At 51.3% G+C, this 21,953-nt stretch overlaps 1 protein-coding gene across 1 annotated transcript in view; it reads right to left on the bottom strand.

Moving 5' to 3' along the window:
* Positions 1–21,953, bottom strand: part of smg6 (SMG6 nonsense mediated mRNA decay factor) — a 451,841-nt gene that overhangs the window by 288,874 nt on the left and 141,014 nt on the right. The window contains 1 exon segment of the mRNA XM_068010820.1: positions 6,500–6,616. Within this exon segment, the coding sequence (XP_067866921.1) occupies positions 6,500–6,616 (117 nt within the window).

The raw sequence follows: 21,953 nt of genomic DNA, 5'->3' as shown, positions 1-21,953 counted from the left end.
TGCTCACCAATAGCAATAGTGAAAGCCCCCCAATAACACACACAGGCACCTAACATTGCACATGTCAAATATGTCTCATTTCCTTGCAGTGGGAGTCATCAACATGAATCTTCAAGTAATGCAATCACGAGAAAAAAACAACAGGGCAACTCAGTTTGGAAACCTTGTTCGTATGTCCACTTCTGAGAAAAGCAGTCGCATAAGGAAGTTTTTTTGAAAAACCTAGCCAACACAGAGGCCTCCTGAGTTAACCTTCCCTTTGCCAATCAGACATTAAACAGCCTCCTGAGAGACTCATTGGAAAAACCACTCCTGCAAGGAAACCTCTTGAGTGACTTCCTCTCCAGCCAAGTTGTTCCATTAAGAGAGCTTCCTGAGAGAGGCCCTTCGAGAATGCCAGACACCTGCTGAGTAACAGTACATTTACACAACTCATTTGTTTTATGATTTCTCCAGAACTTTACCAGGTATTAACGAAATGTGGTCATAATTGAAAGATTAAATGTCTACGCAACGTTGCCTTTTGGCACCATAGTTTAGTTTTGTATAATTTCAGAGATAGCTATGCTGAATTCAACAGTGGCAGTCTTGATCATTCTGTTCCTTACTAACTACAGTAGTAGTACCTAGTGGTTATGGCACTGGACTAACAAGCCAGAGGTGGAGCGATTAAATCCCAGCATGGCAAGTAGTAAAACTGAACGTAATAAATCTGTGGTTTGATACCAGAAATGATGATGAAAGCAGCTGCTTTGTTATAAAACAAATCCAATTGGTTCACTGATGTTGTTCAGGCTCCCCTCCCCGAGGATGGGAATCCCTACCTGATTTCACCTACATGTGACTCCAATTTCACATTATGCAGTTGGCTCTTAGTGCTCTGAACACAACTCAGGAGGGACAATAAATGTAATAGCCTTGTCAGTTTGCCCACATCTCAAAAACAAAGAACCAGTGAGAACAGGCTGAGCAAGCTGGTTTTGTTTCCAACAATCTGCAATTTTAACACTCTCTATTAAAACAAAAATAATACTTATGTATACTTCACTCCTTACTTCCTCACAACTCAGCTTTAGATGTGCAAAACGACTCTTCACTGTATTTTTCTGTGAATGCATCTACAAAGTTTGTTGCACCCTCAGCGCTGTTTCCAGTCATCATTCGCAAAATATGAATCTTAAAACCACATACGGTGAACACACACACATCTATATTAGAAAAATTGATAGATGTTTGTAGTGAGTATTATGGCTGTAAATTAAATCAAGGGGACTCCAGATGACATCATAAGCTTGTTGTAGTTTAGATATGTTGTCCGAATCCAGAGATTGAATTACTGTCTTTTTGCTTACTGCCAACCAGCTAAGAATCTGTATATAACTGCTCCTAAATTGTCTGAAAACAAGAAATAGAATCACATAAAAATGACTCTTTGAGCTGTAAAATTATTTACATTTTTTTTTAAACTGTAGGTACTCGAAGAATTTAAGGCATGATTTGTTTTCCACGTGTCCATCAAAATATACTGAACACATGTAAAATAACCTATAGTGCACATCAAATAGGGGTCATTACAATTTATAATCACACAGTAAACTCCAATCTCAAAAGTAACGCAGAAACGACTTGAGCACTGAGAGTTAAAAAGGCCATGCCCCCAAGATGGAAACTCTGAGGCCAATGTGACACTAAGTTATGGAGGGAAAACAACTCATATGGAGATCAACTGGAGTTTTTCCAGAGAACAGTTTATCTAAAGAGAAAGTGGTCCTCTCATATACCAGAATCTTTAAAAACTTCAGATCTGAGCATGTGAGAACTGTTTGCTCCTCAGAAGCACTCATTAATTCAGATCATCTTTAAGAAGTTCACAATGACAAGACTCATCGTGTGCTCCCAGTGACACATAATTGCAGTAACATGTCATTCACAATGGAAATGGAACCCAATGAGAGCTGATAATTACAGCAACTTAACAGGCAAAAGGAACAGGAGACTTTCCATCATCCATATATCCAAGTCAACAAGTCCAATTAGTAACTGGTTTGTACCACGTGTTACACATAAAGTTTCTTTCCAGCCTTGCAGAATCAACTTTCTTTCATACAGCATCTTTAACATGGAAGAAAACACCCCAAGGCATTTTGCAAATGCAAAATCTGGCAAAAAAACAGACAGCAAGCCAAAGGAGGAGATATTAGGACACAAGAACACAAGAAATAGGAGAAGTAGACCATATGGCCTATCGAGCCTGCTCCGCCATTCAATACGATCATGGCTGATCTTGGACTTCAATTTCACTTTCCTGCCCGCTCCCCATATCCCTTGATTCCCTGTGAGACCAAAAATTCATCTATCCCAGCCTTAATGTATTTAATGATGGAGCATCCACAACCCTCTGGGGTAGAGAATTCCAAAGATTCACAACCCTTTGAGAGTAGTAATTTCTCCTCATCTCAGTCCTGAACGATTGACCCCTTATCCTAAGACTGTGTCCCCGTGTTCTAGATTCCCTGACCAGTGGAAACAATCTCTCAGTTTCTCCCTATCAAGCCTTTTCAGAAACTTGCATGTCTCAATTAGGTGGCCTCCCATTCTCCTAAACTCCAGAGAATACAGGTCTAATTTACTCAGTCTCTCATCATAGGACAACCCCCTCGCCCCAGGGAGGGGGGAGACTGAAAGCTTGTATGAGGATGTGGGATTTAAGGAGGCACATAAAAGAGCAAAGAGAGGTGAATGTGCAGAGGGCTTCATGAATGCAATTGCAGAGCATGCGGACTAAAGTCACGACCAACAGTGGGAGGGAAGAGGGAGATGCACAAAAGGCCAAATGCATTGGAACGGATGGGTTTGGCAGCTGGGGGGGGGGGGCGGTTATCGGTCTGGAGGAGATTACAGAAATAGGGAGGGGCCATGGAGCTTTTAAAGAGTCATTTACAGCATAGGAAGCCATTTGGCCCATCGAGTCCATGCTGGCTCTCCACAGAGCAATCCAGTTAGTCCCACACTCCTACTCATTCCCCGTAGCCCTGCAAATTTATTTCCTTCAAGTGCCCAACCAATTTTCCTTTGAAATGATTGATTGTCTCCGCTTCCATCACCCTCGTGGGCGGCGAGTTCCAGGTCATTACCACTCACTGCGTAAAAAAGTTCTTCCTCACATACCCCCTGCATCTATTGACCAAAACCATCAATCTGTGTCCCCTAGTCCTTGTACCATCAGTTAGTGGGAACGGTTTTTCCTTGCCTAACTTATCTAAGCCTGTCATAATCTTGTACACCTCCATCAAATCTCCCCTCAATCGCCTTTGCTCCAGGGCGAACAAGACCAGCTTCTCCAACCTAACCTTATAGCTAAGATCCCCCATCCCTGGAACCATTCTGGTAAATCTCCTCTGCACCCTCTCAAGGACCCTCTCATTAGACCATGGCTACCCGACTCTAACCCGACCGGGCCCGACGACATGTGTCGGGTTCGGGCTCGGGTCAGACACAGTGACAGCCAGGACATCAAGGCGGGAAACACTCCGCACTTGTCTGCAGTGAGCGATTCCATCCAAAGTAGAGCACAACCTCTCTAAAATAATCAACTTTATTCCGGTGGTCGGGTTGGGTTGGGTTGGGCATAGGAAAAAAATCAAAGGACTTGGGCCAGGTCACATGTGGTTCTGTCAGGCTCGGGTCAGGTTTCATTGGCAGAACCGAGCAGGCCTTTACCTCTCATCCTTCACAAAGTGTAGTGACCAGAACTGGATGCAATACTCCAGTTGGGGCCTTACCAGAGAATTTTAAACTGAAGACATTGGAGGACTGGGAGCGAACATAAGTCAGCAAAAACAGGGTGTAATGGGAGAAAAAGACTGTGTGCAGGTTAGGAAACGAGGAAGCAGAGTTTTGGATGGGTGAAAGCTGGAAGGGAAGCCAGGTCAGGACCGGAATAGTCATGGTCAAAGGCATTGTAGTCAAAGGCACCGGGGAGCGGTATGGAATTAATGATATACCTTGGAACTTTCAAATAATAAGAGCACAAGAAATAGGAGAAGTAGACCATAGGCCTATCGAGCCTACTCTGCCATTCAATACGATCATGACTGATCTTCGGCATCAATTTCATTTTCCTGCCCACTCCCCACAACCTTTGATTCCCTGCAAGACCAAAAATCTATCAATCCCAGCCTTAAATGTATTCAATGATGGAGCATCTACAACCCTCCTGGGGTAGAGAATTCCAAAGATTCACAACCTTTTGAGTGAAGTAATTTCTCCTCATCTCAGTCCTGAATGATTGGCCCCTTATCCTGAGACTGTGTTCCCATGTTTTAGATTCCATGACCAGTGGGAACAATCTCTCAGCTTCTACCCTATCAAACCCTTTCAGAATCTTGCATGTCTCAATTAGATTGCCTCTCATTCTTCTAAACTCCAGAGAATATAGGCCCAATTTACTCAGTCTCTCATCATAGGACAACCCCCTCATCCCAGGCACCAATTTAGCAAATCTTCGCTGCACTGCCTCCAGTGCAAGTATATCCTTTCTTAAATGTGGACACCGAAACTGCGCACAGTATTCCAGGTGGGGTCCCTGTCCAATTTTAGCAAGACTTCTTTATTCCTGTACCCCAATCCCTTTGCAATAAAGGCCAACATGCCATTTGCCTTCCTAATAGCCTGCTGCACCTGTATGTTAACTTTGTGCGTTCCTTGTACGAGTACCCCAAGACTCTCTCAACATCATCAACACTCACCAGTTTCACACCTTTTAGAAAAATTGCTGCTTTTCTATTTTTATGACCAAAATGAACAATTTCACACTTCCCTACATTATACTCCATTTGCCATCTTGTTGCCCACTCACTTAACCTGTCTATATCTCTTTGCAGCCTCTCTACATCCTCCACGCAGCTTACCTTTCCACCGAGCTTTGCATCATCAGCAAACTTGGATATATTACTCCCTATATTAATGACTTGGATGAAGAGACAGAGTATAAATAGCTGAGGCCCCAGCACTGATCTTTGCAGCACCCCACTATTCACTGCCTGCCAACATGAAAACGCCCCATTTATGCACACACTCTGCTTCCTGTCTGTTAACCAATCCTCTGTCCACGCTAATATATTACCCCCAACACCATGAGCCCTTATCTTGCTGATTAATCTTTTATGTGGCACATTATTGAATGCCTTTTGAAAATCCAGGTATACTACATCGACTGGTTCCCCTTTATCTACCCTGCTAGCTACATCCTCAAAAAACTCTAATAAATTTGTCAAACAGGATCTCCTTTTAGTAAAACCATGTTGACTTATTCTAATCATACTATGCTTTTCCAAGTGCAATGTTAAGACTTCTTTAATAACAGTTTCCAGCATCTTCCCAATGACTGATGTTAGGCTAACTGGCCTGTAGTTCCCTGTTTTCTCTCTACCTCTTTTCTTGAAAATCTCAGAATGAACATTCTAAAGGGTAGCCCAAAAGACTGGACCCCATCAGAAATTGTTAGCATTTCTGGCAGTAACTGGCCATTTATTATGATAATAATTATAATCCATTTTGAACAGTTGGATAACAGGGATCCTGAAATATTCTTGTCAGGTAGCAGCACAAAGTGGGCATGAGAGAAGCCTTTGGGTTCAGTTTCTCAGTTATTCCAACCCCAAACCCCAGATACATGCATCACTCGGCCCTCCCTCCTTTTAGGATCTTCCTACAACGTAAATCATTGTCCAGCCATTTTCTTTCCCTCCATGTGGCAAGGACTTCACTTTAAGCAAGTTCAAGGGTGATTTCATAAAGGCATTCAAAATTATATAGGGTTTCAATACAGTAGATAAGGAGCAACTGTTTTCACTGGCAGGAGGATCAGTAACTGGAGAACAAAGTTTTAAGATAATTGGCAAAAGAACCAGAACTGGTTATATACTTGAAAAGGAAAAACATTGCAGGGCAATGGGGAAGAGAGAAAGTGTAACTAATTGGATAGCTCTTTCAAAGAGCCAGCACAGGCACAATGGGCAGAAGGCATCCTTTCTGTGCTGAATGATTCTATCTCCATTTGGCATAACCTTGGAGGACACGGTTGAGATTGGGAACAGGGTGCGTGTGGAATTACAGCGCAGACCCTGTTCCTTGCCACTCAGTCTCACGCTACACTGACTGAGCAGCCTTTCTTCCCCTGGTTGGTCTGTTGAGCCACTGTAGCCTGAAGTCTTTTGGCTGAACATGGAAACACATGTTCAAAACACAGCACACTACAGTATTCAGCAACTCACTAAGGACAGGAGCTAGGTAATGATCAAAGCATTAGCAGTTTGTAAACAACACAGAGCACAACCTCATTAAAAAGGTTGTCTATTTTATGTGCTTATTTCATCTGGAAAGAAACATGCCAACACTTAAAACAGTGTTACATAGAATATAGGAACACTGTTCCTTGTTTGTTCAATTTAGGCCCCAAAGAAAAGAACATGTCACAGGTACAGACATTAAGACTCACCTTTAGCAGCTTCTTTTAACTGTTCGATGCAGCGTTCCACTAGTAAGCCAAATATGGCCAGTCCCAGTGCCGTAGCATGCTGCTGTATCACTGATCGGCAGTTCTCTGAGCCAGAATCTATCACAGAGGAGAAAAAGAGTGACCATTAGGTTTGTATTCAGAAAGACCCAAATAGCTCGTTACTGACTTTACTAAACATGCGTCTTTTCTAAAGGCTTGGAAAACTTTCACCTTCACCAGTATTTTGAAAAATATATTTCTATTCATTTATCTGACCACAACTAGTGACATGCTAACACAGCTTTCCTCACCAACAAATTGCGAGTTACGTATCATTTAGGGCATGAGGCACTATATCTATATTATATATATATACACACATATATATATCACACATATATAATACAGATATAGATATAAGTAACAAAAACTGGGTGAAAGCCAAATCTTTCACAAAATAGAACTGGAATATTTCCAGGTCTGACAAACGGTCCCACCTGAATGTTAACCTATCTTTTCTCCTTCACATGCTCAAGGACCTTGAGTATACTTCCAGCACATTCTATTTTTTATTTGAGAGATGAAATGAAGATTGCTGGGAATATAAAGCAGAATGTGAATGGCTTTTATAAATATATTCTTATTGAACTGGCGGTCACAGAAACAGTAGGAATCTTGAAGGATCACCAAAGGTCGCGTTACCAAATGACCAGTGGCTGGCAGCTATACAAAATGACTGTCGGTGTTCACAGAGCAAACCATAGTCTCTGCTTCCCTGTAGAGAAGCAGAATTTTCAGGAATGAGCAAGGGAATATTAGGATTTTAGGAATCAGGAGGTAATGGACAGGCTGGCAGCACTAGATAAAGGCAAGAACAAGTCAAATCATAGTGGCCATCTTTAGAGATTCAGAAACAATGCTGATGCATTTGAGAAAGCTAAACATGATTCATTATAGGGGTTATAAAGAATTCATCTATAGTAAGTAAACCATTTGAGGGCATCCTGAAAGAGAGAAGAATGAAGCACACAGAGTAATAGGAGAGGGAGCTCACCAAGGCTCCTTAGACAGTACCTTCCAAACCCAGGACCTCTACCAACTAGAAGGACAAGGGCAGCAAATTCATGGGAACACCACCACCTGCAAGTTCCCCTCCAAGCCACACACCATCCTGACTTGGAACTATATCGCTGTTCCTTCACTGTCGCTGGGTCAAAATCCTGGAACTCCCTTCCTAAAAGCACTGTTGGTGTACCTACACCCCAAGGGCTGCAGCAGTTCAAGAAGGCAGCTCACCACCACCTTCTCGAGGGCAATTAGGGATGGGCAATAAATGCTGGCCTGGCCAGCGCCGCCCACATCCCACGAAAGAATAAAAAAGAGTCAACATAGCATTCTGGGAGGATGATCAAATCTATTGGGCATTTTCACTCCAAGTCTTGAGCTCATAATCTAGATTTGGTGCAGTACCAAGGCTGTGCTCTAGTGTCGGAGGTGCTGTCCTTTGGATGGACTGTTAACTTGAGGTGTTGACTGCCTGTTCCAGTGATCCAGGTGAACGCTCAAGATTCCAGGGTACTATGTGAATTGCAGCGGTGTCGTCATCAACAGTCCTCCCTCAACTGACACCAAACACAGATCGGCTAGTCTTTCATCTCACAGCTGCTTCTGGGATCATACTGTGCCTATACAACAAGAGAGTGCACTTCAAAGACATTCACATGAGGTGCTTTGGGATGTTTGAAAGATGTAATAACACACCCTAGCAATTCCAGTCTTTCTGAGGAGGGAACCAGTGCGTATGAAGGCAGGGAAACAGTACGCATTATATCTTAGCCAGGTTTTTGACAGTGCTATGCAATTAGTCCACAAGGTCAGAATGGTGGGAGCTTTCAAAGTTAGAAATTAATTCAATTTGAGAATGTGACGATGATCTGCGGAGTGACCCTGGGTTTGGTACCCCAGTTCTAAACTTACCCAATGCTTGTGCCTTGTGCTCCAGGTTTGACAGTACTTTCCATAAGCAGTCCAAGTCTCATGAACCAAAAGCTAAAGCTTAGCAACAAGAGCTGTGATTGATACTGTGAGACATGTGATAGCTGACCCTTTTCAAAGGAACCAACGAAAATTTTATACCATGTAAGATTACAAATATTGATATTTCCTGCATAAATTTCCCTAAATGGATTCCCCTAATGTGTAGCTTTTCCCTCATCACCCAGGCTCTCATGGAGCTCATCTCCTTCACCCACAACCCTCTCCTAATTCAACATTTTCAGACGGCGCCAATGGCTCCCTTTCTCCCCACCTCTTGCCTCAAAAAAACCTCCCTTAACCCCACTGCACTTTCCACTTGCCACCCTATCTTGAACCTCCCCTTCCTCTCTCAGGTCCTGGAATGTTGCCATCCAGCTCCACACGTCTCCCCTCCCTCTCCCTCTTTGAATTCCTTCAATCTGATTCCTGGAACGTTGCCGGGGGTGGTGGTGGAAGCAGGTACGATAGAGACGTTTAAGAGGCATCTTGACAAATACATGAATAGGATGGGAATAGAGGGATACGGTCCCCGGAAGTGCAGAAGGTGTTAGTTTAGGCAGGCATCAAGATCAACGCAGGCTTGGAGGGCCAAATGGCCTGTTCCTGTGCTATTCTTTGTTCCTGCCCAGAGCACGGAGACTGCCCCCTTACCAATGACATCGTTTCTGACTGTGGCCACAATCCTTCTTGTCCTCCTTGACCTCAGAAGTCCATCCTTCTCCACCATCTCTCCTCTGTGGCCTACCCAGGTGGCACTGTCCTAGTTGCACTCTTCCTTGTCGCAATGCAGAAAACACATTAATGCTTTTTGTTCCACCTCCAGTCACATTGAGTGTGCCCCACATATTAACCTTGATATAGATCTGGGTAGATTGGACTGACAAATGATGGGTGTCTAAGGCACGGCAATGTAATGAGGCTAGAGAAGGGAGTTAAACACTGCAAACACAAGAACCACAGGAGGAGAGGGGTCACCGAGTAAGAGGGGACAGATTATTGAACCCATCAGCAGTGTGTGCTAGCAGCAACAAATGCAACAAGATATAAGGATACATAGCTACAGGGATAGAATACTACCAGAAGGTAATAATTTTTTAAAAAGCTGGTATGAGGGCTGCTGTACCACAGTGAGGATAATTAGGCTTTGGAGGGAATACAGAGGAATGCAACTAAACTGATACCAGCAGTGAGGCACCTCAGTCATGAGGAGAGACTGGACAAGCTGGGAATGTTTACAAGGTAAGAACAGCATCTCAAGCGAGAACTCACTGTGATCTGTATTCATCGAGGGTGAGCGAGCAGTTGGCCAACATTAAGCCTAAAACTGTCACCCAACAGTGTTAACAGGCAGACCCTGTACTTCACCTTAACTCTTTGGAGGGTGGTAAAGGAGAGTCAGGAGCCTAAATGGCCACCCATCCCCAAGAAAGCCAGCATCTAGAAAATTAACATGAGGATCTGCTGCTCAGTGGATTTCAGGAGTGCAGGTATGAACTTGACTACACCAGTGAGACAGGGAGCGACTGTTTTTCTAGTTCCCATACCAAACTGACACACAGGTGAACCCCACAGGAACAAACTGAACAGATCACTATTTCTTTCATCAATCATTACACAGAGTGTCAGATTCAACAGCACTATGCACTAAGTACAGAGATGGGTTTGACGAACAAGTGTTTATAACATTGAGGAATCATTAAAACCTGCAGGGCAAGTACAGTACTGCCTCTCCCCAAACAGATGGCTACAAAATGAACTCAAATTGCATTCCCATTCACAATGGTGACGGAATCTCCCATTGAGTCAATGAGTCTCAGTTGTTCTGGGCGAGCTGATAGGAGAAGAGCCCAATCCTTCGCGCACATATATGCTACACATATCACATATGAAGCCAGCTGAAATAGATAAACGAGTTGCCATGCATTCAGGGCGCTTAGCAGCCAGAGTGCGCAACCTCACAGCATCAAACGAGGCAACAGGCATGCTGCCACCATGCTCTGTCGGTGCCGTGTCTCCCCAGATGTTGAAATTAATTCCATAAGATTGATGGGGGATGTTTAGCCTGTGTTTATAGCATTTCACCTGCCCACTACTGCTGCAGACTAGATATTGCAACATTTCCATTAATAGTACAACAGTGAATTATGCAGATCACAAAGCACCAGAATGGCAACATTATTTAGTAAGGGAATGTATCCCGAGCAACACATTAGCAAGGAAACATTAAAAGTATTGAACATTCATTTTTTTTTAAAGACACTGCAGTGTTCTGACAATAGAGGAAAGCATAGCATTTCAACATGGGGCTGTCAGTCTGTTATCACTGTTGAATAAATTTCACTACAGCAGAGTGCTTTTTGTGTTAGCAAAAAGCTAAAAAACTCTGAAATTTGCACCCTGTACTTCCTCCAAAAGGAACACTCCCTCCCGAAGCAGAAAGGAGGGGCATCATGTTGCAGATGGCAGGATGCAATCTGTGAAATTTCAAGGCAGGTGGCATGGGGTCTCATCATCGAGAGGTGAAGAAAAGGGGACAACGAGGCGAGGGAGAAGGGGCAAAGGATGAGGGAGGGACGGAGGGGGAGGGGAAGGGAAGGGGAAGGGGAAGAGGAGGGTGAGGGGGTAAGGGGAAGAGAAGGGTGAGGGGGTGAGGGAGGGAGGAGGTGAGGGAGGGAGGAGGTGAGGGAGGGAGGTAGGGAGGGAGTGAGGGAGGGAGGGAGGGAGGAGGTGAGGGAGGGAGGGAGGGAGGAGGTGAGGGAGGGAGGGAGGGAGGAGGTGAGGGAGGGAGGGAGGGAGGAGGTGAGGGAGGGAGGGAGGGAGGGGGTGAGGGAGGGAGGGAGGGAGGGGGTGAGGGAGGGAGGGAGGGAGGAGGTGAGGGAGGGAGGGAGGGAGGGAGGAGGTGAGGGAGGGAGGGAGGGAGGAGGTGAGGGAGGGAGGGAGGGAGGGGGTGAGGGAGGGAGGAGGTGAGGGAGGGAGGGAGGGAGGGGGTGAGGGAGGGAGGGAGGGAGGAGGTGAGGGAGGGAGGGAGGAGGTGAGGGAGGGAGGGAGGGAGGGAGGGAGGAGGTGAGGGAGGGAGGGAGGGAGGAGGTGAGGGAGGGAGGAGGTGAGGGAGGGAGGAGGTGAGGGAGGGAGGGAGGGAGGAGGTGAGGGAGGGAGGGAGGAGGTGAGGGAGGGAGGGAGGGAGGGAGGGAGGGAGGAGGTGAGGGAGGGAGGGAGGGAGGAGGTGAGGGAGGGAGGAGGTGAGGGAGGGAGGGAGGGAGGAGGTGAGGGAGGGAGGGAGGGAGGAGGTGAGGGAGGGAGGGAGGGAGGGAGGAGGTGAGGGAGGGAGGGAGGGAGGGAGGAGGTGAGGGAGGGAGGGAGGGAGGAGGTGAGGGAGGGAGGGAGGGAGGAGGTGAGGGAGGGAGGGAGGGAGGAGGTGAGGGAGGGAGGAGGTGAGGGAGGGAGGGAGGGAGGAGGTGAGGGAGGGAGGGAGGGAGGAGGTGAGGGAGGGAGGGAGGGAGGAGGTGAGGGAGGGAGGGAGAGGGAGGGAGGGAGGGAGGGGGTGAGGGAGGGAGGAGGTGAGGGAGGGAGGGAGGGAGGGGGTGAGGGAGGGAGGGGGTGAGGGAGGGAGGGGGTAGGGAGGGAGGGGGTAGGGAGGGAGGGGGTAGGGAGGGAGGGGGTAGGGAGGGAGGGGGTAGGGAGTGAGGGGGTAGGGAGTGAGGGGGTAGGGAGTGAGGGGGTAGGGAGTGAGGGGTAGGGAGTGAGGGGTAGGGAGTGAGGGGTAGGGAGTGAGGGGTAGGGAGTGAGGGGTAGGGAGTGAGGGGTAGGGAGTGAGGGGTAGGGAGTGAGGGGTAGGGAGTGAGGGGTAGGGAGTGAGGGGTAGGGAGTGAGGGGTAGGGAGTGAGGGGTAGGGAGTGAGGGGTAGGGAGTGGGGGGTAGGGAGTGGGGGGTAGGGAGTGGGGGGTAGGGAGTGGGGGGTAGGGAGTGGGGGGTAGGGAGTGGGGGGTAGGGAGTGAGGGGTAGGGAGTGAGGGGTAGGGAGTGAGGGGGTAGGGAGTGAGGGGGTAGGGAGTGAGGGGGTAGGGAGTGAGGGGGTAGGGAGTGAGGGGGTAGGGAGTGAGGGGGTAGGGAGTGAGGGGGTAGGGAGTGAGGGGGTAGGGAGTGAGGGGGTAGGGAGTGAGGGGGTAGGGAGTGAGGGGGTAGGGAGTGAGGGGGTAGGGAGTGAGGGGGTAGGGAGTGAGGGGGTAGGGAGTGAGGGGGTAGGGAGTGAGGGGGTAGGGAGTGAGGGGGTAGGGAGTGAGGGGGTAGGGAGTGAGGGGGTAGGGAGTGAGGGGGTAGGGAGTGAGGGGGTAGGGAGTGAGGGGGTAGGGAGTGAGGGGGTAGGGAGTGAGGGGGTAGGGAGTGAGGGGGTAGGGAGTGAGGGGGTAGGGAGTGAGGGGGTAGGGAGTGAGGGGGTAGGGAGTGAGGGGGTAGGGAGTGAGGGGGTAGGGAGTGTGGGGGTAGGGAGTGAGGGGGTAGGGAGTGAGGGGGTAGGGAGTGAGGGGTAGGGAGTGAGGGGTAGGGAGTGAGGGGTAGGGAGTGAGGGGGTAGGGAGTGAGGGGGTAGGGAGTGAGGGGGTAGGGAGTGAGGGGGTAGGGAGTGAGGGGGTAGGGAGAGATGGGGGTAGGGAGAGATGGGGGTAGGGAGAGATGGGGGTAGGGAGAGATGGGGGTAGGGAGAGATGGGGGGGGGAGAGATGGGGGGGGAGAGATGGGGGGGGAGAGATGGGGGGGGGAGAGATGGGGGGGGAGGAAGAGGGGGGGGAGGAAGAGGGGGGGGAGGAAGAGGGGGGGGAGGAAGAGGGGGGAAGAGGAGGCGGGGGGAGGAAGAGGAGGAGGGGGAGGAAGAGGAGGAGGGGGAGGAAGAGGAAGAGGGGGAGGGGGAGGCGGAGGAGGGGGAGGCGGCGGCGGAGGAGGGGGAGGGGGAGGCGGGGGAGGGGGAGGCGGGGGAGGGGGAGGCGGGGGAGGGGGAGGCGGGGGAGGGGGAGGCGGGGGAGGGGGAGGCGGGGGAGGGGGAGGCGGGGGAGGGGGAGGCGGGGGAGGGGGAGGCGGGGGAGGGGGAGGCGGGGGAGGGGGAGGCGGGGGAGGGGGAGGCGGGGGAGGGGGAGGCGGAGGAGGGGGAGGCGGAGGAGGGGGCGGCGGAGGAGGGGGAGGGGGCGGCGGGGGAGGGGGAGGGGGCGGCGGGGGAGGGGGAGGGGGCGGCGGGGGAGGGGGAGGGGGCGGCGGGGGAGGGGGAGGGGGAGGGGGCGGCGGCGGAGGGGGGGGGAGGCGGCGGCGGAGGGGGAGGCGGCGGCGGAGGGGGAGGCGGCGGGGGAGGGGGAGGCGGCGGGGGAGGGGGAGGCGGCGGGGGAGGGGGAGGCGGGGGAGGGGGGAGGCGGGGGGAGGGGGAGGCGGCGGAGGGGGAGGCGGCGGAGGGGGAGGCGGCGGAGGGGGAGGCGGCGGAGGGGGAGGCGGCGGAGGGGGAGGCGGCGGAGGGGGAGGCGGCGGAGGGGGAGGCGGAGGCGGCGGAGGGGGAGGCGGCGGAGGGGGAGGCGGCGGAGGGGGAGGCGGCGGAGGGGGAGGCGGAGGAGGGGGAGGCGGAGGCGGAGGCGGCGGAGGGGGAGGCGGCGGAGGGGGAGGCGGCGGAGGGGGAGGCGGCGGAGGGGGAGGCGGCGGAGGGGGAGGCGGCGGAGGGGGAGGCGGCGGAGGGGGAGGCGGCGGAGGGGGAGGCGGCGGAGGGGGAGGGACAGAAGGGGGGAGGGGAGGGAGAGAAGGGGGGAGGGAGAGAAGGGGGGAGGGAGAGAAGGGGGGAGGGGGAGAAGGGGGGAGGGGGAGAAGGGGGGAGGGGGAGAAGGGGGAGGGGGAGAAGGGGGAGGGGGAGAAGGGGGAGGGGGAGAAGGGGGAGGGGGAGAAGGGGGAGGGGGAGAAGGGGGGAGGGGGAGAAGGGGGGAGGGGGAGAAGGGGGGAGGGGGAGAAGGGGGGAGGGGGAGAAGGGGGGAGGGGGAGAAGGGGGAGGGAGAGAAGGGGGGAGGGAGAGAAGGGGGGAGGGAGAGAAGGGGGGAGGGAGAGAAGGGTGGAGGGAGAGAAGGGTGGAGGGAGAGAAGGGGGGAGGGGGAGAAGGGGGGAGGGGGAGAAGGGGGGAGGGGGAGAAGGGGGGAGGGGGAGAAGGGGGGAGGGGGAGAAGGGGGGAGGGGGAGAAGGGGGAGGGGGAGAAGGGGGAGGGGGAGAAGGGGGAGGGGGAGAAGGTGGAGGGGGAGAAGGTGGAGGGGGAGAAGGTGGAGGGGGAGAAGGTGGAGGGGGAGAAGGTGGAGGGGGAGAAGGTGGAGGGGGAGAAGGGGGAGGGGAGAAGGTGGAGGGGGAGAAGGGGGAGGGGAGAAGGGGGAGGGGAGAAGGGGGAGGGGAGAAGGGGGAGAAGGGGGAGGGGGAGAAGGGGGAGGGGGAGAAGGGGGAGGGGGAGAAGGGGGAGGGGGAGAAGGGGGAGGGGGAGAAGGGGGAGGGGGAGAAGGGGGAGGGGGAGAAAGGGGAGGGGGAGAAGGGGGAGGGGGAGAAGGGGGAGAAGGGGGAGGGGGAGAAGGGGAGGGAGAGAAGGGGGAGGGAGAGAAGGGGGAGGGAGAGAAGGGGGAGGGAGAGAAGGGGAGGGAGAGAAGGGGAGGGAGAGAAGGGGGAGGGGGAGGGGGAGAAGGGGGAGGGGGAGAAGGGGGAGGGGGAGGGAGAGAAGGGGGAGGGGGAGGGAGAGAAGGGGAAGGGGGAGGGAGAGAAGGGGGAGGGGGAGGGAGAGAAGGGGGAGGGAGAGGGAGAGAAGGGGGAGGGGGAGGGAGAGAAGGGGGAGGGGGAGGGAGAGAAGGGGAGGGGGAGGGAGAGAAGGGGGAGGGGGAGGGAGAGAAGGGGGAGGGGGAGGGAGAGAAGGGGGAGGGGGAGGGAGAGAAGGGGGAGGGAGAAGGGGGAGGGGGAGGGAGAGAAGGGGGAGGGGGAGGGAGAGAAGGGGGAGGGGGAGGGGGAGGGAGAGGAGGGGGAGGGAGAGAAGGGGGAGGGAGAGAAGGGGGAGGGAGAGAAGGGGGAGGGAGAGAAGGGGGAGGGGGAGGGAGAGAAGGGGGAGGGGGAGGGAGAGAAGGGGGAGGGGGAGGGAGAGAAGGGGGAGGGGGAGGGAGAGAAGGGGGAGGGGTGGGAGAAGGGGGAGGGAGAGAAGGGGGAGGGAGAGAAGGGGGAGGGAGAGAAGGGGGAGGGAGAGAAGGGGGAGGGAGAGAAGGGGGAGGGAGAGAAGGGGGAGGGGGAGGGAGAGAAGGGGGAGGGGGAGGGAGAGAAGGGGGAGGGGGAGGGAGAGAAGGGGGAGGGGGAGGGAGAGAAGGGGGAGGGGGAGGGAGAGAAGGGGGAGGGAGAGAAGGGGGAGGGGGAGGGAGAGAAGGGGGAGGGGGAGGGAGAGAAGGGGGAGGGGGAGGGAGAGAAGGGGGAGGGGGAGGGAGAGAAGGGGGAGGGGGAGGGAAGGTGGAGGGGGAGGGAGAGAAGGTGGAGGGGGACGGGGAGGGAGAGAAGGTGGAGGGGGACGGGGAGGGAGAGAAGGTGGAGGGGGACGGGGAGGGAGAGAAGGTGGAGGGGGAGGGAGAGAAGGTGCAGGGGGAGGGGGAGAAGGTGCAGGGGGAGGGGGAGAAGGTGCAGGGGGAGGGGGAGAAGGTGCAGGGGGAGGGAGAGAAGGTGCAGGGGGAGGGAGAGAAGGTGCAGGGGGAGGGAGAGAAGGTGCAGGGGGAGGGAGAGAAGGTGCAGGGGGAGGGAGAGAAGGTGCAGGGGGAGGGAGAGAAGGTGCAGGGGGAGGGAGAGAAGGTGCAGGGGGAGGGAGAGAAGGTGCAGGGGGAGGGAGAGAAGGTGCAGGGGGAGGGAGAGAAGGTGCAGGGGGAGGGAGAGAAGGTGCAGGGGGAGGGAGAGAAGGTGCAGGGGGAGGGAGAGAAGGTGCAGGGGGAGGGAGAGAAGGTGCAGGGGGAGGGAGAGAAGGTGCAGGGGGAGGGAGAGAAGGTGCAGGGGGAGGGAGAGAAGGTGCAGGGGGAGGGAGAGAAGGTGCAGGGGGAGGGAGAGAAGGTGCAGGGGGAGGGAGAGAAGGTGCAGGGGGAGGGAGAGAAGGTGCAGGGGGAGGGAGAGAAGGTGCAGGGGGAGGGAGAGAAGGTGCAGGGGGAGGGAGAGAAGGTGCAGGGGGAGGGAGAGAAGGTGCAGGGGGAGGGAGAGAAGGTGCAGGGGGAGGGAGAGAAGGTGCAGGGGGAGGGAGAGAAGGTGGAGGGGGAGGGAGAGAAGGTGGAGGGGGAGGGAGAGAAGGTGGAGGGGGAGGGAGAGAAGGTGGAGGGGGAGGGAGAGAAGGTGGAGGGGGAGGGAGAGAAGGTGGAGGGGGAGGGAGAGAAGGGTTGAGGGGAGGGAGAGAAGGGGGGAGCAGAGGTACAGGGAAGGTATGGAGGGACACAGGAGTGGGGAGTTATGGAGGGGGGGCAAAGGGGGCCAGAGTAAGGTGGGGGAGTAGGAATGTGATTGGAAGAGAGGAAGGCACAGGTACCAATGCAGACACGCTGAGGGGCGAGGGGATGGAAAAGGTAGGACAAAGGCTCCAGTGGGAAAGTGGAGTCATCAGAGTAAATGTGACTGAGATGGAGAGATGGGCAGGGAACAGGAAGCAGGGAGAGATGTGCAATCCAGGTGGTACTAAGAGTCTGGGTACTAATCGCAAGATTTTTAAAAAATGTATTCTTTCATGGAATGTGGGCGTTGCTGGCTTGGCCACCGTTTATTGCCCATCCCTAATTTTGGGAAAACCCATTAGCCAAGATGGGCAGAGTGGAGTCCGGGAAGGAGATGACCCACTTGAAGATTTGGCATAGGTGTAAATAGAAAGTTTAGACACGAAATTTTAAAGATCAGCACGAGAGCAGGAAGCAGCATCCATCGTCATCAAAATAACAGAGGTCAGGGCAGAGCCCGGGTGGGACTGGAACTAAGAGTGCTCTTTATGTTCTACATAAAGACTGGAGTAGTTGGAACATCGGTCAGTTCCTATAGTGACACTTTTTTATCTAGAGTGAGTGAGTTATGATAAAATAAGGGGCCGCTCAGGATGAGAAAACTTCAGCCCAGCAAAGGTGGATGGATGGCGATGGATAGGGAGATACAGTTCAAGGAAGAAGCAGCGTCACTCCTGGTGAGGCTGAGGGGAGAGAGAGGGTATTCAGTCCTTGGTGCAAAGAGATGACTGGAGCCGGAGAACCTGAAGTTGCCAAAACAGAGGTGGACAGAGTACCCTGATGCAGGTAGGTAGCAACAATAAGACAAGCTGGTTCAGTGTGCCAGGACAAAGCTGAAACTCCTGGGACTGTCCAGTTTGTGTATTTTGGGATAGGAATTATAAATTATACATCACAACCTAAAGGCAAAGAAGGAAAAAAGAGGAAGTAGGCAGGGACAGGATTTTTCCCTTAGCTTTTCAAGGCAAGTAATTTATTGCTGAGGAATGTTACAGTTTGCCAACACTTTGCTGCTCCTCAGTACATGTAGGTTAGGTGAAGCATGGAATGGAAAGAGTAAATCTACCATTAGTCTGAACGAAACAGTTTCACTAAAGCTCAAGAGCGCCCTTTTATATCTACAGCATTTTCGTTTCTTGTACTGGTCTCCTATTTGCCGCTTTGCCAATTTGCTACCATACTAGGGCTGTTTATGTGCTGTGAGCTCACCTTTACTAAGATATGGGTGGAGACGGCCTTAAACTAGACGGCCTTAAACTCATTCACATGGGACCCTGAAACCTAGGGAGAATACAGTTTCTTTTATTCCATCAGTTTGAGCAATATTAGAATTCAGGTCCCAGAACTAAAGAACGAAGAACAGTACAGCACAGGAACAGGCTATTCGGCCCTCCAAGCCTGCGCCGATCTTGATGCCTGCCTAAACTAACACCTTCTGCACTTCCGGGGCCCATATCCCTCTATTCCCTTCCTATTCATATATTTGTCAAGATGTCTCTTAAACATCGCTATCGTATCTGCTTCCACCACCTCCCCTGGCAGCAAGTTCCAGGCACTCACCACTCTCTGTGTAAAGAACTTGCCTCACACATCCCCTCTAAACTTTGCCCCTCTCACCTTAAACCTATGTCCCCTAGTAACTGACTCTTCCACCCTGGAAAAAAGCTTCTGACTATCCACTCTGTCCATGCCGCTCATAACTTTGTAAACCTCTATCATGTTGCCCCTCCACCTCTGTCGTTCTAGTGAAAACAATCCGGGTTTTTCCAATCTCTCCTCATAGCGAATGTCCTCCAGACCAGGCAACATCCTGGTAAACCTCCTCTGTACCCTCTCCAAAGCCTCCACCGTCCTTCTGGTAGTGTGGCGACCAGAATTGCATGCAATATTCTAAGTGTGGCCTAACTAAAGTTCTGTACAGCTGCAGCATGACTTGCCAATTTTTATACTCTATGCCCCGACCGATGAAGGCAAGCATGCCGTATGCCTTCTTGACTACCTTATCCACCTGCATTGCCACTTTGTGACCTGTGGACCTGTACGCCCAGATCTCTCTGCCTGTCAATACTCCTAAGGGTTCTGCCATTTACTGTATACCTCCCACCTGCATTAGACCTTCCAAAATGCATTACCTCACATTTGTCCGGATTAAACTGCATCGGCCATTTCTCCACCCAAGTCTCCAACTGATCTATATCCTGCTGTATCCTCTGACAATCCTCATCACTATCCGCAACTCCACCAACCTTTGTGTCGTCCGCAAACTTACTGATCAGACCAGCTACATTTTCCTCCTAATCATTTATATATACTACAAACAGCAAAGGTCCCAGCACTGATCCCTGCGGAACACCACCAGTCACATCCCTCCATTCAGAAAAACACCCATCCACTGTTACCCTCTGTCTTCTGTGACTGAGCCAGTTCTGTATCTATCTTGCCAGCTCACCTCTGATCCTGTGTGACTTCACCTTTTGCACCAGTCTGCCATGCGGGACCTTGTCAAAGGCTTTACTAAAGTCCACATAGACAACAACCACCGCCCTTCCCTCATCAATCATCTTCGTTACTTCCTCAAAAAACTCAATCAAGTTAGTAAGACACGACCTCCCCTTCACAAAACCATGCTGTCTCTCGCTAATAGGTTCGTTTGTTTCCAAATGGGAGTAAATCCTGTCCCGAAGAATCCTAATAGTTTCCCTACCACTGACGTAAGGCTCACCGGCCTATAATTTCCTGGATTATCCTTACCACCCTTCTTAAACAAAGGAACAACATTGGCTATTCTCCAGTCCTCTGGGACCTCACCTGTAGCCAATGAGGATGCAAAGATTTCTGTCAAGGCCCCAGCAATTTCTTCCTTTGCCTCCCTCAGTATTCTCGGGTAGATCCCATCAGGCCCTGGGGACTTATCTACCTTAATGCTTTGCAAGACACCCAACACCACCTCCTTTTTGATAACTAAAAGGGCATTATGCTAATTCACTGCATTACCCAGTCCTCTGGGAGAAAGAGATTTCAAAACTTATATCTCTAAAATATGCCACAATAAAACCTGACACTGTTAAAGGGAGTAGTCAATTCAACAGCAGGGAAGCAGCAAAACAGTGTCATCAATCCAAAGCTTAAGGGCAGAAATTGAACATTGCCAGAAATTAATTAAGTGCAACTCTGGTCTGGTCCTGACTGGTGGAACAACCCGAAAATTTCATTTTCAACCCTCCTTCTAACAAACCAATTCATTTTTGCATCTAGTAATATTCACATTGAGTTCTGTAAAAACAAGTCTTGAGTTCGGGGAATTGCAAACCCAGATGAGATGCTCTCTGCCAGCAATCTGCATTAGAGAAAGGTTCATAGGAGTTTGATGGAGCAATGGACAATAATGTTAAGGTGCGCAGTAGGAAGAGCTCCAGAATGGAGGACCGCACATCAAAATGACCAGCTTTCAGAGGTCGAGTTGGAGGCGTTGTGGGCATTGAGAAGTGAAAACAGACACCTACAACCCCCACTAATGATGGCTAAAAGTAGCAGCTACGCATCACCTTGTATCAACAGGAGGTTGATAAATACTGTCTCTAATATACAGTTGTTAACCATATTACCGTAGTCACCAAACTCAGACACATGAAGATGCAAGAGCAGCTACTGCAAGAGATTGAATACTGCACGGTACAGCACACACCAGAGCGAAAACATTAGTGTCTGTATTTGGGAACATTTTTCACCCTATGACATGGATGAAGCCAGCAGGACACCCTGCAGGCAACATGGATATCACGTTTGAGTTCTCTGCAAGCCTCAAGAAAAGGAGAATGCGTTTCCTTAACCTTTAGCACACTGTTTAAAACTATCTTTAAACTACATGATTTGTATGAGGTTAGCAGACAAGTGGTCAAATCAAAGGGATGAATAAAGTTATTGTATATTCTCACAAACCAGACATCGCCTCTTTAGGAGTGAGACGTACAGTTGGGAAAACATGAAACAAAAGTCAGCAGGCTGACTAGAGGGTCAGGAAACAAAGGCGGAGAGGGCCAACACATGGCAGGATGTTGTGCCTTTCTAATTAGCACTGTATCATTCACCAATGTGTCTCCTCTCACTGTAAACTAATAACACTATTCAATTGTTTTTCAGCTGGCAGGTCCTACTTCCGCCAATAGGGCATTCTTCAGCAACTGGCCTAAGAATTAAAAAAAATGTACATCAGACATTCAGGCAGCAAAGGCTGGCAAAATAACTTTAAAAAATAACTACCCCTCCCCAAATAGCAAGCAATGATTGTTAGGAGCGTAATCGTGGCAAGAAGCATGCAGAATCTGACAGTTCATCGAGAGTTTGTGCTTTCTGCAATGTTCACCCAGCGGAAGTAATCTGCTCCATTTCCAAACATAATGGATGTGGGCTCTGTCCAGCTTCATGTTATATTTCCATGTTCTATCTTTACAGATAAATTTTAGCAATGTGAATGCACAATGGATTTTAAAATGGAGCTATGACAGCTCGGATTCTCTTTGTTTGGAGAGCCTGTGGTAAGAGTACTGGGTAGGGGCAGACATGAGCTAATTGTCTGTGATTGCTGCAGCCATTAAAGGAGGTGTCATACCAGACAAATATTCAAATCGACTTTGTTTCATGTACCAACCAGTAAACTCATCAGTTTCTGCTTCACATCCTGCCGGATGGTAACAGTGGTGGAAGACAGCTCCAATTGTAAATCCAAAGGCTGGTCAGCCATCGGCATGCATTCATTTCAATTTCACCTGCCCTAAATCTGATATAATTTTGCACACTTTCATAGTCAAATATGAGGTGCACCCAATGTTCACTTCCCATTACTGAGAGTACCATATAATGAGGTAAAATATAGCAAATGTTACAGAAAGGAGATTAATCTCCAACAATGCAACAGGACAAACAAGCACAG

The sequence above is a fragment of the Heterodontus francisci genome, chromosome 30, assembly GCF_036365525.1.
Source record: "Heterodontus francisci isolate sHetFra1 chromosome 30, sHetFra1.hap1, whole genome shotgun sequence".
In the NCBI taxonomy this organism is placed as follows: domain Eukaryota; kingdom Metazoa; phylum Chordata; class Chondrichthyes; order Heterodontiformes; family Heterodontidae; genus Heterodontus; species Heterodontus francisci.
The sequence above is the reverse complement of the archived record's forward strand: the minus strand, read 5'-3'. Positions and strand labels throughout refer to the sequence as shown.